The 16,077-nt window shown below is 43.4% G+C and overlaps 1 protein-coding gene across 2 annotated transcripts in view; it reads right to left on the minus strand.

Moving 5' to 3' along the window:
- The window catches only part of LOC101598719 (protein NDRG3), a 117,840-nt gene that overhangs the window by 25,516 nt on the left and 76,247 nt on the right, over nucleotides 1–16,077 (minus strand). For both annotated transcript variants that reach the window (XM_045156016.1, XM_045156015.1), the window contains exons 4-9: nucleotides 15,007–15,112; nucleotides 13,206–13,326; nucleotides 11,405–11,467; nucleotides 8,032–8,092; nucleotides 5,980–6,066; nucleotides 1,055–1,111 (exon numbers count right to left, since the gene is read on the minus strand). In XM_045156016.1, the coding sequence (XP_045011951.1) occupies nucleotides 1,055–1,111; nucleotides 5,980–6,066; nucleotides 8,032–8,092; nucleotides 11,405–11,467; nucleotides 13,206–13,326; nucleotides 15,007–15,112 (495 nt within the window). The remainder of the gene's footprint in view (nucleotides 1–1,054; nucleotides 1,112–5,979; nucleotides 6,067–8,031; nucleotides 8,093–11,404; nucleotides 11,468–13,205; nucleotides 13,327–15,006; nucleotides 15,113–16,077) is intronic.

Raw genomic sequence — 16,077 nt, forward strand, 5'->3', positions numbered from 1 at the left:
TTTCTTCTTCTTCTTCTTCTTCTTTTTTTTTTTTTTGTTTGTTTTTTGTTTTTTTAGAGGTAAGATTTCACTCTAGCTTGGGCTGACCTGGGATTCACTATGTAGTCTAAGGGTGGCCTCAAACTCACAGTGATCCTCCTACCTCTGCCTCCCAAAAGCTGGGACTAAAGGCAAGCACCACCATGCCCAGCTTTATATTTATTTATTTATTTTGATTTTTTGAGGTAGGTTCTCACCCTAGACCAGACTGACCTGGAATTCACTATGGAGTCTCAGGGTGACCTTGAACTCATGGCGGTCCTCCTACCTCTGCCTCCCAAGTACTGGGATTAAAGGTGTGTGGTACCACGACCAGCTATTTTTATTAATTTGACAGAGAGAAAAGGAGAGAGAATGGGCACACCAGGGCCTCCAGCCACTGAAAATGAACTCCAGATGTATGCACCTTGTGCATCTGGCTTATGTGGGCTTTGGGTAATCAAACCTGGGTTCTTTGGCTTTGCAGGCAAGCACCTTAACCACTAAGGCATCCCTCCAACCTAGCAGTTACATTGCTTTCTGTTGTTTTTCCTCCTGAAATTCTATTGCTGTGAAGCCTTCCTAAAGTTCCTAATGGCTTTGAAGATGTGTGGAGAAGCGTGTGATGTTGCTGAACACTAATAGATGGCAATATGCTTATAAGGACAGGTGGGGGAGACACTTTTTGTCATTCTCTAAATGCCAAGATCTCTCCCACAAGCCTGGTCATTTTAAGGCCACTTACATTTCTTTTTCTTTATTTTTTTATTTTTAGTTTTTGATTTTTTTGAGGTAGGGTGTTGCTCTGGCCCAGGCTGACCTAGGACTCACTATGTAGTCTCAGGGTGGCCTTGAACTCACAGTGATCCTCCTACCTCTGCCTCCCTAGTGTTGGGATTAAAGGTGTATCACCACACCCAGCCACGTGCATTTCTTACTGCTAAGGTCAGGTAAACTGTAAGGTACTCCATCATTTTACTCAAGTACAATATGGTCTTGCATGTAAGTTAACCCAATTTTCTGGTTGCATACTTACCTGCCCAAAGTGATGAGCCAAAATTATGTCCACAATATTGGTCGTCAAGCCTGAGAGCTAAAAAGATAAAATTCTGGGTTAAGAAAGAAAGCATATATAAACATTTTCAAGCTTCCCACTAAAACTAAGTGTACTTTACTAGACAAAAAACAAACTACAAAGCATGGTGACAAATATCTGTAATTCCAGCATGAGGGAGGCCCAAGGCAGCAGGATCATGAGTTTGAGGTTAAATTGGAACACACAGCAAGTTATAGGCTGTCCTGGGCTACACAAAGAGATCCTTTCTAAAAACAAAAAAGCTGGGCATAGTGGTACAGCCTTTAATCCCAGCACTCGGAGGCAGAGTTAGGAGGATCACCATGAGCTCAAAGCTACCCTGAGACTATAGAATGAATTCCAGGTCAGCCTGAGCTAGAGTGAGACTGTACCTTGAAAAACAAAAAATCAAAACAAAACAAAAAAACTAACAAGGGGCTGGAGAGATGGCTTAGCAGTGAAGGGGCTTGCCTGCAAACCCAAAGGACCCAGTTCCATTCCCCAGTACCCACATAAGCCAGATGCATAAGGTGAGGTATGTGTCTAGAGTTTGTTTGCAGAGCTAAAAGCCATGGCACGCCCATTCTCTTTCCTCTCTATTTTCTTTGGTTTTTGGAGGTAGGGTCTTGCTCTAGCCCAGGGTGACCTCAAACTCATGGCGATCCTCCTATCTCTGCCTCCCAAGTGCTAGGATTAAAGGCATGCACTACCAACACCCAACCCATTCTCTTTCTCTCATCTGCCTCTTTCTCTCTTTCAGATAAATACAATTAAGTTAAATTTAAAAAAAAAAAAGGGGCCAGGCATGATGGTGCACACCTGAGGAGGCAGAGGTAGGAAGATCGCCATGAGTCCAAGGCAATTCTGCGACTACATAGTGATTCCCAGGTCAGCCTGGGCTAGAGTGAGACCCTACCTCAAAAAACCAATAAACAACAAGGAAGTTGTGGAGATTGCTCAGTGGTTAAAGGCACTTCCTTACAAACCTGCCTGAAAGTTCTACTCCTCAGCTACCACATAAAAGTTGGAATCAAAGTGGCGTTTGTCATCCCTACATGCACCACAATGGGAAATGGAGCCAGTAGAGTCCAGACACTAACGGCCCAGCTAGACTGGTACCCAGAAAGCAATGTGACAAAAATAAAATAATAAAGGAGACTCTGTCTCAAGCAGGGTTGAGGGAAAAGACAAAAACCCTGAGAATGTCACCACATCTCCACCTGAATGACGTGTCACATGCTCTACACATACGTACATATACACACAATTAAAAGACAACAAACATAACCAAATCAACCCATATAGTACAGTGTTATATATTTTCATGACATAATACTTTTTGAGAAACATGAGAAAAAGAAGTGAGAAAAAAACCTAGTCTCTTCTCCAGGGTACAAGCATGCACGTTTCAAAATAGGAGCCTGTAGAGGGGCATGATCACATGTGTGCCTACAATCTCATCTACTTCAGAAACTGAGGTGGAAGGATCACTTGAGCTCCAGAGTTGGGAGACCAGCCTGGGCCACCTATCTCAAACAAAGAAAAGAAGAGGACAGGAAAAGAGAGGGAGGGGACGGAGAGATGGCTCAGTGGTTAAGGCATTTGCCTGCAAAGCCAAAGGATCCCGGTTCGATTCTCCAGGGCCCATGTAAGCTAGATGCACAAGTGGGCGCACACATGTGGAGTTCTTTTGCTGTGGCTGGAGGTTCTGGCGCTCCCATTCTCTCTCTCTCTCTCTCACCCTTTCTCTCTAATAAATAAATAAAATATTTTTAGAAAGAGAAAGAGGGAGGAAGGAGGTGCTGGAATAAATATTAGCTATTCTTTGAAAACATGGAAGCTGGCTGACTACTACTTCATTCCTGCTGCATTTATACTGGAATGATGGCAGAGAGAACGAAAGCCATGCCCAAACCATCCAAAGATAAAACTATTTTTTTTCCTTCCAGTTTTTGCTATCTTTATTTCAGGGGGTGGGAGGAATGGCTATATTTACACACTGTTCTTACATTTTGAACATTTTTTTTTTCTCCTAAGCTTTCCCATTTCAAAATAAAAAAAAAAAATCTCACAGTCTAAAATATGCAGCAATCTGTGTAAATCTGGAGACTTAATTTATTTTCAGAAAAATTTCCAAGTCAAATGATGTGTCTGATTTCCCTTAAGCTTTCTTCCTTGGTTTTGGACTGAATTCCTACTGAGGACTTGGATCAGAGGTGAGGTACTGAATTGGCGGTGGGGAAGATGAGAGGGTATAAAGGACAGACATGGACATAGCTGGAGAAAAATCCCATAGTGAAGGAGATGCAATGAACTCTCCCCCATGAACTACGAGACCTCCACATGTCAGAGGTTAAAGACAAGCAGGATCAATACTCATCTCACTTCATGTGTTTAATACTCACAAGTATTCTTAAATCCAAAGTGTTGCATGAATTTTATCACATTCAAGTGTGTACTTACATATTAATAAGTAGATAAGAATGAGAACATAGTGGATGGATCTGGAAAGTATTACACTTAGGGAGGTAAACCAGGCCCAGAAAGCCAAAAGTCATATGTTCTCTCTCATACATTGATCTTAGCTATAGATGACTGGACTTCTATTTGAGCAGGAATAAAACTCAGTAGCACAGGCCAGTAAGCTAGAAAGGGGTTATAAGGGGAAGAGAAAGGGAAGGAGGGAGGGGGGACTTAATAGGATGGTATTGTATATATATAAGTAGAATAGAATAATGGGGATGAAAAGGCCCAAGTGAGGTCAGGGGAAGAGATCTGAGTAAAAGAAAGGTGGGGGGAGGGGCTAATCAAAATCTAAGAGGATATAAATAAGTCATATGGAAACCTACTATTTTGGACAATGGAACAGCCAGAAGCCATAGATTGTTACTAGAAAATTTTCAGTGCTAGGGATAGGACACCTTCCTATGAGTTGTTGAACAGGGAGGTCCCTGATGCCCCCAAAACATTATGGGCCATTGCCAAGGCCCTTGGTTTCCCACCAGAAATAACATGGTAAGACTCTATTGCTAAAGACTCCACAAACTTGGGCTGCAAGGTCACTGAGAAACCCTGCTGGAGCTGAGCTGAAAACCTCCTCCATGTAGACCAGCTGACAGAAAGCTGGAAAAAACAACGTTGCATGCAGTTCAGTGGGAGAGAGAGAGCAATCACCAGTGAAAATACTCAAAAGGGTACACAGCAAGCCTTATATTTGGCCTGCCAGGCCAAAGGAGCCAACAGGCACAATAGTGGTACATCTGTCATGGTGGAAACCAACTGTACTCTAATTGGACTGGAGGCTCACTACATGGGCAAGAATGCATCCCTGACACTGAAAACCTACAACAGGGGTAGTCATGAGCCCTAGAGTTGTAACATCTGCTGTTGTCTGGCTAAATATATATACTATGCTCACGAAACTGCCCAGTTAAGCACTTCACTTAATAGTCATACCTATATATTAATGCTACTCTCACTTTTGGTTAGAGAAGCTTCTCTTTTCAGATGGCAGTGACCTTGGGATGACTCAAGAAGGCACCATGGTGCTGGGAAGAAGTGACAGAGGAGTGCTCAGCACTGAAATATATCTATCACACCTCCCAAGGTTCAGGGTCCATTGTAGAAGAAGTGGCAGAAAGAATGTAAGAGCCAAACGAAGGGTAAGACTCTTTACAACGTGCTCCTCCAGACACAAAATGGCCTGGATATTCAAGACCTCACAGTGCCTGACACTACCTACACAAGACCATCATAATAGGAGGAAAAGATCATGACATCAAAATAAGAGAGACCAATTGAGGGGGGAGGGTATATGATGGAGAGTGGAGTTTCAAAGGGGAAAGCGGGGGAAGGGAGGGAATTATGGAGTTGTCAATTAAAAAAAAAGAATGGGCTGGGCACGGTGGCACATGCCTTTAATCCCAGCACTCAGGAGGCAGAGGTAAGAGGATTGCTGTGAATTTGAGGTCACCCTGAGACTCCATAGTGAATTCCAGGTCAGCCTGGGCTACAGCAAGACCCTACCTTGAAAAACAAAAACAAAACAAACAAACAAAAAAAGAACAGGAATAAATTTTATATAAATTAGGCTATGTGAAAGAATTCTACAATAACCAAGTGTGACAGTGCATGCCTTTAATCCCAGCACTCAGCAGGTGGAGATAGGATGATAACCATGAGTTCAAGGTCAGCCTGAGACTACAGAGTGAGTTCCAGGTCAGCCTGGGGTAAAGTGAGACCCTTCCTCAAAAAACAAAGCAACAGGGCAGAGGAGGACAGCTGTGAGTTTGAGGCCAGCCTGATACTACAGAGTGAATTCCAGGCCAGGGTGGGCTAGAGTGAGAACTGCAGGGCTCCTTCCCAGTCAGGTAGGTAGTGCTGAAGGAAGAACCAGGCCTGCTGGTTCCTCCCTAGGGGTTGAGGGGATGATGAACGTTGGAAGACTCAGAAACCCCTCCTGGCCACTGGAGAAAAACCACACTGAGTCGGGAGTCTTTTGGATGCAGGAACTCGCAGAAACAACTCGCTTTATTACTCTGAGCAGTTGCCTATATCATGTTGGGGACTAAGGCGGGGATTTTAGGATGGGGGAAGTGGTAAGGGCCAATAGTAAACTTTAACTATTGAAATGGTAATTACAATTGCCAGTGGAGGTAGCAGGCCAGAAGCCATTAGGCCTCTTGCTGAGTCATAGCTGGCCAGAGACAGGTCGCCAAACTTGAGCTAGGCTCAGGAAGTTCTACTAGGCCTCATGCCTGGGCCTTTCAGGGCCCAACATCGAACCCTACTTGAAACACTAAAAATAAATAAATAAAAAGAAAAGAAAAAGATTCTATCTAAGGGACCAGGATATGAGCCAATGGCCACCATCACTTGGTACTTACTTTGGAAGCTGCCCAGTCAATCCAGCCTTTTGCACACGGGTCAATGTTAATTAGCACAAGACCTTCCACTAGCTCCGGATGATTGAGCTGGAGGGAGATAAAGACAACAGTGGGAGAGCGCTACTCCTCAGTTCTTCTAAAACTGCTGGCTGGGTAGCTGGTTTGGACTGTGCCTCAATGCCTCACCTTTGCAAGAAGACTACCGACGGGTGTGAGGGAGAATGCACAGAAAACAGCTCTTGAGCTCTGCCTGCGCATCTGGGAGCCAATTCCTATGGTGCTAGGAAATGACCTTCCCTGCCTGAACCCACAGGGAACAGCAGACGCCAGCGCCACAGTGGAGGAGAGCACGCTGCAGTGCTTCTCCACACAGAGGCTCTGCCTTTGGGACCACGTGGCGCCAGGGATTGCTCAGACACTTCCGAAGCTGTCTCTTGCCCCCTGAAACCATCTGATGCCATCTCTTAAGACTTTCTTATCTCCCAGGAGGAATTTCAAAGAGATCCTTCAATAGGAACACTATGATGTCAAATCAAAACTCTGGGCTGGAGAGATAGGTTGGCAGTTAAGACACTTTGTCTGCGAAGCCTAACGACCCAGGTCTGATTCCCCAGTACTCATATAAGCCAGACCCACAAAGTAGTGCATGCATCTGGTGTTCGTTTGCAGTGTCTAGAGGCCCTGGTGTGTCTATTCTCTTTCTCTCTTAAATAAGTAAAAGTAAATTAAAAAAAAAAAAAACTCTGGCCAACTTGTTGCCTTTAATTATACACGTTAGGTCACAGTAGAAAGTCAGGTAAACAGAAAGTTTACAGCTAAAATCTCCTATTTTATCATACATCAACTGCTGCTATTTTGGTAAACTCCATCCAGTCCTTTCTATGCCCAAGGCAAACTTTAAATTAAGTTGTGTGAGTGCCAGAGCTTTCTCCCCCTCCCCACCTGACCACGCCTAAGCTATGCCTGCAATTCTAGAAGCACTTCATGTTATGAGAATTGAGGATGCCTCTAGAGCTGATAAAAGTGTAATACTACCACTTAAAGCCCCTCACCTAAATACATCCTCCAAAGCTCTTCCTTCACAGGGAAATTTCTCTACTCTTCTCATAAAAACCCTCTTTCTGGCCCCCTCTTCCTCTCTTGGACCCTCTAGTTCTTTTCCTGATATGTGCTCCTTCTTTTCTTCTTTCTTTCTTTCTTTCTTTCTTTCTTTCTTTCTTTCTTTCTTTCTTTCTTTCTTTCTTTCTCTTTATTCAGTCTAATGTCTATCTCTATCTCTCCCTATGACTTTGAATCCTTCTGGTTTATCTTAGCATTAAAATAAAGTCATGAACTCCAAAATAGTTTATCTCAGTGCCTCTATCCCAATCCCCAAATCTAACAGTGTTCTATTTTGTTCCAGTATAGTACTTAGAAATTTTCTGTTATTTTAAGTGGCTTATAAGCTTATTTTATTTTTTTCTTCAAGATAGGGCCTTTCTCTAGCTGATTCTCTACCTGGATTCACTATGTATCATAGAGTACCTTTGAACTCAGGGCAATCCTCCTACTTCTGCCTCCTGAGTGCTGGGTTTAAAGGCGTGCACCAACATGCCCAGCTGTTAAGCTTACTTTTATTTTATTATTGGGGGCAGGGATGGGTGCAGCAGGGCCTCTAACCACTTCAAACGAATTCTAGATGCATTTTGTGCATCTGGCTTACGTTGGTCCTGGGGAATTGAACCTGGATCCTTAGGCTTTGAAGGCAAGCACCTTGACCAGTAGGCTCTCTCTCCAGCCCCATAAGCTTATTTTTACTGGCTCTAGAAAATTCCATCAGAAGCTGCATCCAGGTCTCTTTACAGACAATGTTCTGCCTTCACTTGTGATTTTACATAAACGCTACATGCAAAACACGGCTTTATACAAACCTGGGTCTAGAGCTGAGAGAATTCACAGAAGAACCAACGCAACACAAAAGCAGAGCAGGGCCTGGTCACTCAACACAGCATTCACGTAGCTGAGCCCAGACAGTGCCTCAGGGGAGCCGAGGCCAGTCCTCGGAGTACTCACCGCAAATCTGCTGAGGATGTAGGCTCCCGCTCCAACTCCAATACCAATGATGCTTTTCACACTGTGGATAGGACAGATGACAACCGACAGAGTCAACTACTTCTGCAGGTGACTTCACACAGTGGACAGAGCACAGCCTGGGTGCGGATACTGGCTCTGCCCCCTACTTACTAGCTCTGGGCGTTTCTAAAGCTTGTCTCCCTTTCTAAGCTTCAGAGCCCTGTGTGTGTGACAAGGACGTCACCACCTACCTTCAAATTTGCCTCTGTGCTTAAATGAAATACGCCTGAAACCTGGAATTCATCTGCACGGTCCCACCATCAAACTCTGCGGATCCCGCGGAGTGTATCCTGACCCTTTCCACTTACTACCGCCGGCTTCAGGGCATCCCCGGCAGCAGTCAACACCAAGCTCTCCTCTTTCTCTAAGTCGGTCTTTGTGGTGGTTTACGCTCCCTGCAGTTCACTTACCTTTCCACAAGCTAGTATAGGAAGAATATAGTTTTGTTTTATGAAGTAAGGTCTCATTCTAGCCCAGGTTGATCTGAAACTCACTGTATCCCAGGCTGGCCTTGAATTCATGGTGATCCTATCTCAGCCTCCACAGTGCTGGGATTAAAGGAATGAGCATTCACACCAGGCTAAGAATAATCCTTGTAAAAACATTTCAAATCACTTTATTGTTATATAACTTATAGTGATCATTTCTTTTCTTTTCTGCTTTTTTGTTTGTTTTTCAAGGCAGGGTCTCACTCTAGCCCAGGATGACCTGGAATTCACTATGTAGTCTCAGGGTGGCCTCGAACTCAACGTGATCCTTCTATCTCTGCTTCCCAAGTGCTAGTATGAAAGGTGTGTGCCACCATACCCAGTCCTACAGTGATCATTTCAAAGGGCTAAAAATGTATCCAAACATGGTGGCATCTAAGGAATCACGTTTGACTATCCAGATTCCATGGAGGCCAGAAGATGCACAAGGTGACACAAATGTGCAAGGTTTCACATACACATAAGGTGACACACATGTCTGGAGTTCAACTACAGTGTCTAGAGGCCCTGGCAAGCCAATTTTCTCTCTCTCATTAAAAAAAATAAAGTAAACTATGCATGGCTCCAGGGTTAAAATCCTTTACACTAAAGAGTAACACTGCCAACTTTCACCTGATCACTTGGGTTTATAAGATCGAGCGTGTGCCTCTCCTATTTTGCTGGGTGTATTTTCCCTTGCTCTCATGATCATCTTTCCTCTTGCCATGGCTTTCTGTCTAAGCAGGTCTCAGCCTGTAAGACACTTCTAGATGGATGTGGACTAGCTAGCCTCATTTATGAGGGTCATGTTCCATTATCTATTAAAATAACCCCATGTTTTCTTTTTGTTGATGTTGTTCCATTGTTGGGGATCAGTCATACTGCAAACTGCATGTTAACTATGTGCTCTTTCACTGAGAGACACCCCCAGCCTCATTTTTGGTAATTTAAAAACTATTTATTGGGACTAGAGAGATGGCTCAGCAGTTAAGGTGCTTGCCTGTAAAACCAAAGGACCCAGGTTTGACTCCCCAGGACCTACATAAGCCAGATGCACATGGTGGCACATGCAAGTGGAATTTGTATGCAGTGGCTGGATGCCCTGGTGTGCTATTCTCCCTCTCTCTCTCTCTCTCAAATAAATAAATTTTAAAAATATATATTTATTTGCTACACACACACACACACACACACACAAACATACACTGCACGCCAAGGCCTCTAGCTATTGCAAGTGCATGTGCCACCTTGTACATCTGGCTTATGTGGGTTCTGGGGAATCAAACTTGGGTGTCCTGAGGCTTTGAGATCCTTCTATCTCTGCCCCCCCCCAAGTGCTGGGATTAAAAGTGCATGCCACTACACCCAGTTAATCCTTCAGTAATATTTTTAAAATTATTTTTATTTATTTGAGAGAAAGAGGCAGAGAGAGATAGAGGGAGAGAGGGAGGGAGATACAATGGGTGTACCAGGGACTCCAGCCACTGAAAACAACTCCAGATGCATGCACCACCTTGTGCATCTGGCTTACATGGGTCCTGGGAAATTGAACTTGGGTCCTTTGGCTTTGCAGACAAGCACCTGCAGGCTAAGCCATCACTGTAGCCTCTTAATTAATTAATATTCTTAATTTGCAGATATTCATTGTACATGATATTAGGTTTCATAAATACATTTCCATGTAAGTATACAATTTATTTTGTGAATACAACCTCTCCTCTCCTTTCTCCTCTGTCTCCTATTACATTAGTCTTTTTGGTTACCCTAGGCTTTATGACTTTCATGCCATGCATTATTTTGTGCATCAATAAAAAAAAATCTAGAATTTATAAATTGAGAAAATATGTGTTATTTGTGTAAGTTATTTCCTTTTGGGGGGGATTTTTCAAGGTAGGGTCTCACTCTAGCGCAGGCTGACCTGGGATCAGGGTGGCCTTAAATGCACAGCAATCCTCCTACCTCAGCCTCCCGAATGCTAGGATTAAAAGCATGCACTACCACACCCAATTTATTTTATTTAATATAATTAAATCCACTTATATCCATTGTCCTGAAAATTTCATAACTTTGTTTTTTCTGGCTGAAAAAAATGTCAATTTTGCATACAAACTATGTATTTTACTAAGTTTTTCCTCTGTTAATAGACACTTAAGCTATTTCCCTAAGTTACTGTATATATGAATCATCTGCAAAAATATCCAGGCTGGTATAGCTGGGTCACATTATATGGACCAATTTTTGTTGTTGTTGTTTATCAAGGTAGGGTCTCTTTCTAACCCTGGCTGGCCTGGAATTCAGGCTGGCCTTGAAGTCACAGCAATCCTCCTACCTCTGCCTCCCAAGTGCTGGGATTAAAAGCATGTGTACCAATACACCTGGCCATAGACCCACTTTTAATTTTTTGGGAAACACCCATACTGGTCATTTCTATAGTTCCTGGACCAGTATACATTTTCACCAGTAATAAGTAGTCTTTACTTTTGTCTGAATGCTCACCAACATTTATTATTTCTTTCTTGCTTAATTTCTTTCTCTCTTTCCTTCTTTTTTAAAAAATATTTTGCTGAGCATTGACACAGGGAGGGAAAAGGAAGGGCAGAGCTGAAGAGATGGCTTAGCAGTTAAGGTGATTGCCTGCAAAGCTCAAGAATTCATGTTCGAATCTCCAGGTCCCACGTAGCCCGTGGCAGTGAGGCAAGCATGCAATGCTGCACATTTGCCACCAGGGGGCACATGCATCTGGAGTTCATTTGCAGCAGCTGAAGTCCCTGGCACACCCATTCTCTCTCTCTGCCTCTCAAATAATAAATAAATAAATGGAGGGGGAGATTGTAGAAGGAACCCACCTTAGGTGTGTAAGAACAGAAGGCAGCATTTCAGCCAGCTCATCCATAGCGGGGTACTGATACCTGCAACCCAGAAGGACAGCTCCTGAATTAGGAAGAACCCACAGTTCCCAGTCACTCTAAGAGTAAGATCACTGTAATGGCCAGAGGATGAGAGGGGTGTTTGGGAGCATTGTTTTCTAGACATTAAGAAACCACTGTATTCATGACCTGGACATTGGGTCCATCAACATTTTGTCATGGATGAAGGAGGGGAAAAAATAGAGAGACCTAGACCAACCTAGGAGTCTTAGGGAAACATATATTCTTTTACCAAAAGCTTAAGAGATGTGATATAGTCTCTAGAAATAACTGTGGCATGTTGTAAAAGTTTTAATACCTGTCATGGTAAGAAGGGGTGAAAAGAAGATATGCTTCTCATGCCAGAGGCAGAAACACGAAAAGACCTGGTTAACTGGCCAACTCTCCTGCTACTCCCTAAGCCACCACAACCACTTCAGCTGGCTCCAAGTTCAGTAAACTTCCAGGAGTAAGTCAACTAAGTCTGCTGATTCTATTGGGATATTTAGGCAGTTAAAGATAACAAGAAACAAAGCTTTCCTGATTCTACCACGTTAGAAAACGTGGACTCTTCAACAGAAATTACTCATTCATTTCAGGTAGGCACAGATAATATGGTTGAATATTTTATCAATTGCTTATTTAAGATATTAACCCTAAAATGCTCAAGCAAGCTTAGGAATTGACCCAGAGCAGGAAAATTAAGAAGAAATCCAGAAATGACATTTTTAATGATCTTTTAACATGGTGTTCTCTATGAGGCAGGATTGGCTCACAACTAACAGGGAAGCCAGCATGCCTCTAGTGAATCTAGAAGGGATAGAGTATCCTCTAACCTTTGTGCAGAACTCTGAAAATACCTCATCACTGGTCACTGGACAACTTGCTCTTGAGAGCAGAAGAGACAACAGAGCTTTTGAAGCCAGTCTACTTGGGTTGAAATCCCAACTCTGCTATGTCCTTGTTGACAAGCATATTGATAAGCATATCCCCATAGGGTTGTGAGGATCCAATGAGGTCAAAAACCTACTACATTCTAAGTAGTTTCTAAAACAGTTTGGTTTAATGAAGTTGATGGTCTTGCCTTAAATGTGTATTCCACAGCAGTCACTGGTCAAAGGCAGGACTGGAGATGAGCAGGGGGGGGGGGAAGGACAGCATCCCCCCTCCCCCTCCCAGGCCCCTGTCCAAGGAACACTTGGGAACCTGTCACTCTGCCTCACAAAGCAGGTTTAGATGGACACTCAAGAGTGCCAAGGTCAGTCAAATGGTACCGCTGTCTGTCAGGAAGGCCCTCAGAATAAATGGTTACTCCAAATCCACCCCAAGTGGGAGTTTGCATGGTGTGGTACCCCCAGGGAAGCTCAGAGGGATAGGAGTTCCGGCCTGTGCAGTTCTGGAAGGGACTCAAAATGACAGATGACAACCAGGTGGGAAGGGGATCGATTAAGGACAGTGAGAAGTGGGTGCTCCAGACACATCATGCCTTGGGATCCCAGGGACACAGGTCCCTGCCATGGAGATCATTTCTGGCAACGGAAACATACCGTTTTCCCCAGGGGATTTATTCCCAGGCATCTGAGGCCAAGGGCAGAAGCGGGAAGACAGCGGGGAGATGAGCATCACCTCTGGGCTGATCCCTTCAAGGGGGAGGGAAGCAGTGCACACTCTGGCTCCCCCACAGCTCAGCCGTTGGCTCTTTGGACTGCATGGCTCCCACAGAGCCACCCTGTGGCCTTACCCTGTGGGAAAGGAGGCTGCCCCTTCCTGTTGGCCTGGGGCATCCACATGACAGACAGCAAAATGTTGAGTGATTTCTTGCATATCCTCAAAGTTGAAGAAGGTGTTGAAACAGGATTTATCTACAAGATAAAAATACCCATAAATGACCGATTTTCTATTTCTACTTTCCCTCTGCTCAATGGTGTGCATTATTCTTTTAGTTCCTTTTCCTTACCATCCTCTATGTGAAGTGGCTGGCCAACTCATGTGACTCAAGGTGAATGAAAGGCTCAGTGGGAGGCATCTCAGGGACTTGAGAACAACTCATCCTCAACTCTATGTGATGTGTACAGAGTAGAAGCCACTTTGTGTATGCTTAATAATCTTCTATTCATAACACTGTTTTTTTGTGTGGCCTTGTTGCTCTAGCTAGCAGAGAAACTGACCATTCCTTATGGCCCTGGCCAGAGGGGAATCGTCTACTGCTGACTTTCCCCACATGGATGCTCTGTAGCCTGGGGTGGCCTCAAACTCATGAAGCTAATCCTAACTGAAGAGCTCCAGTGCTGGGATTATAGAAGTGAGTCACTATCCCACCTTAGTTTTTAATTTCATACCACATGTTCATTATCCCTTTCCTGCAATACTTCTTACTAGAAGCAGTATAGATTTTGTATTTGAGCATATTTGCCTATACATGATAAGGTACTTTCTGGTTGGAACCTATGTTCAAATATGAGACCCTTTTTTTTTTATTACCTAATGTAAGTTGTCTAATGGTCGTTTTATGCAATATTTTTAGTATACCTATGTGCTGACTATGAACTATCATTTGGGGGCAGCCATAGAAATTTCGACTGGTGGCATCATGCCAGCAATAAAATAATTTTCAAGTTCTGTAGCAATCTGAAGTTTAAGTTTTTGGACTAGAGATACTCAATCTGTACCATGTGCACAAGTTTTCTTAAAGCCACCATGACAGAAGGTAGAAATAATATTTTTCCTAATTTGGTGAGTTGTTCATAACAACTGAATTTTCTAGTCTTAACATTAAAAAAAGGTTGTGTATATATATTAGTGGCTTCAATCGTCAGTACCACAACATGCGTAAACAGACTTCAATTCTATTTCATCAATTCACTGTAGAATTTTCAATCTGTTAGCAAACATGATAGGCTAAATAAATCTCAGTATCCTTCAAAACACATTGTTCTGCACACTTCCCATGAAAGTAAAACCTGTCATTGACAAATGTAGCAACAAAAACATAAGAAAGGCTGAAAAGATGGGACAATGGTTAGACAGTTTCTTGAAAAGGCTACAGGCCTGGGTTGAATTTCTCAGCACCCATGTAAGGCCAGACACATGAAGTAGGACCCATGTTGTCTAGATTTCCTATGCAGTGGTAGGAGGCTCTGGTGTGCCTATTCTCTCTCTCTTTCTCACACAAAAATAAATAAACAAAAGTCTTTAAAAACATTTACACATGGGCTGGAGAGATGGCTCAGCAGGTAAGGTGCTTGCCTGCAAAGCCAAAGGATCCTGGTTCAACTCTCCAGGTCCCAATAAACCAGATGCACATGGTGGTGCATGCACCTGGAGTTCGTTTGCAGTGGCTGGAGGCCCTGGTGTGCCCATTCTCCCTCCCTCCCTCTAATAAATAAATAAATAAAAATAAACTCTTAAAAAACACATTTACACATTTCTGAACTATAAAGACAAAGGAAGAACATTCTGCTTTATTAGAATATTATTGTTGTTTTCTTTAATATACAAAGATTATGTATCATGATAAAAAGTGGAGTAAATGAAATACATACGGTTGAGGCCAATATCATGATATGTCAGGATAACTGGTCTGTTTCCCTTTGGTAAGCCTCGTATGGTGACATGAACCACACCATGTGTTGTTTCTATGTCATGTTCCTGTAATGACAATATAAGTTTTTAGCGAAGACAGAATGAAGTTTCCAGACTGCCAAAGTTTCAAAATGATATGGATTAGGGGCAAGGAGCCCTTTCCTGAGATGTAGTTAGCTAGGGACAGGCCCACAGAAGCACAGACGCCACCTTGCCTCACCTGGAAACTCAAACTCACATTTGATTCAGTCTCATCCAAGATGGCTGAAAGCAACAACTTCCTAACCTGACCTCAGCAAGCTTCCTGCTTCTCCCTCAACTTTTCCTAGGCTTCCTATGGACTGGCCCTTCCTGATTCAACCTCTTGGGCCCACCAACCAATCAGGTCTCTCCTTTACACACCTGGGTCAGATAATGAGGCCCCCTGACCCGTCTGCTCCTGCTCTGTTAGCCCCTATGTGAGGGGGAACTTGTTGGTCTCCCCTACCCCTTCCTAGTCTGACTGGGAGAGGAAAAGATTTATTTTTGTCTGGGGGCTTTCTTGCTTGCTTTCCACATGTGTGAACCCTTTACCCTTCTTTCCCCCTTCTCTATGTGAGGGAGATCTGCTCAGTTTCTTTTGGCTTCAGTTCTTCTGCTTCATGTTCTTAATTTTAATTCATCTGAAAATAAGTCTCTTGATTCATTATCTACACTCTTCTGAGTCTGTATTTTTAATTCTTTAATAACTGGGACAAGGATCCAAAGCTGGGATTCACAGACCTGGGGGTCTCCTACATCTTTTTTTTTTTTTTTCAAGGTAGGGTCTCACTCTAGCCGAGGCTGACCTGGAATCCGTCTAAGGATGGCCTCCAACTCATGGGGATCCTCCTACCTCTGTCTCTTGAGTGCTGGGATTAAAGGTGTGCGCCACCACCCCTACATCTTTATGGAGATCTAATCCCTCCCAGGACTCTAATTCAGCATCAACATTTGCTGCTTTACACAAATTCCCTATCAGGGCAGCAAACACTAAGAGTCATAAACCCCCA

Source organism: Jaculus jaculus, chromosome 8, assembly GCF_020740685.1.
Source record: "Jaculus jaculus isolate mJacJac1 chromosome 8, mJacJac1.mat.Y.cur, whole genome shotgun sequence".
NCBI classification, from domain to species: domain Eukaryota; kingdom Metazoa; phylum Chordata; class Mammalia; order Rodentia; family Dipodidae; genus Jaculus; species Jaculus jaculus.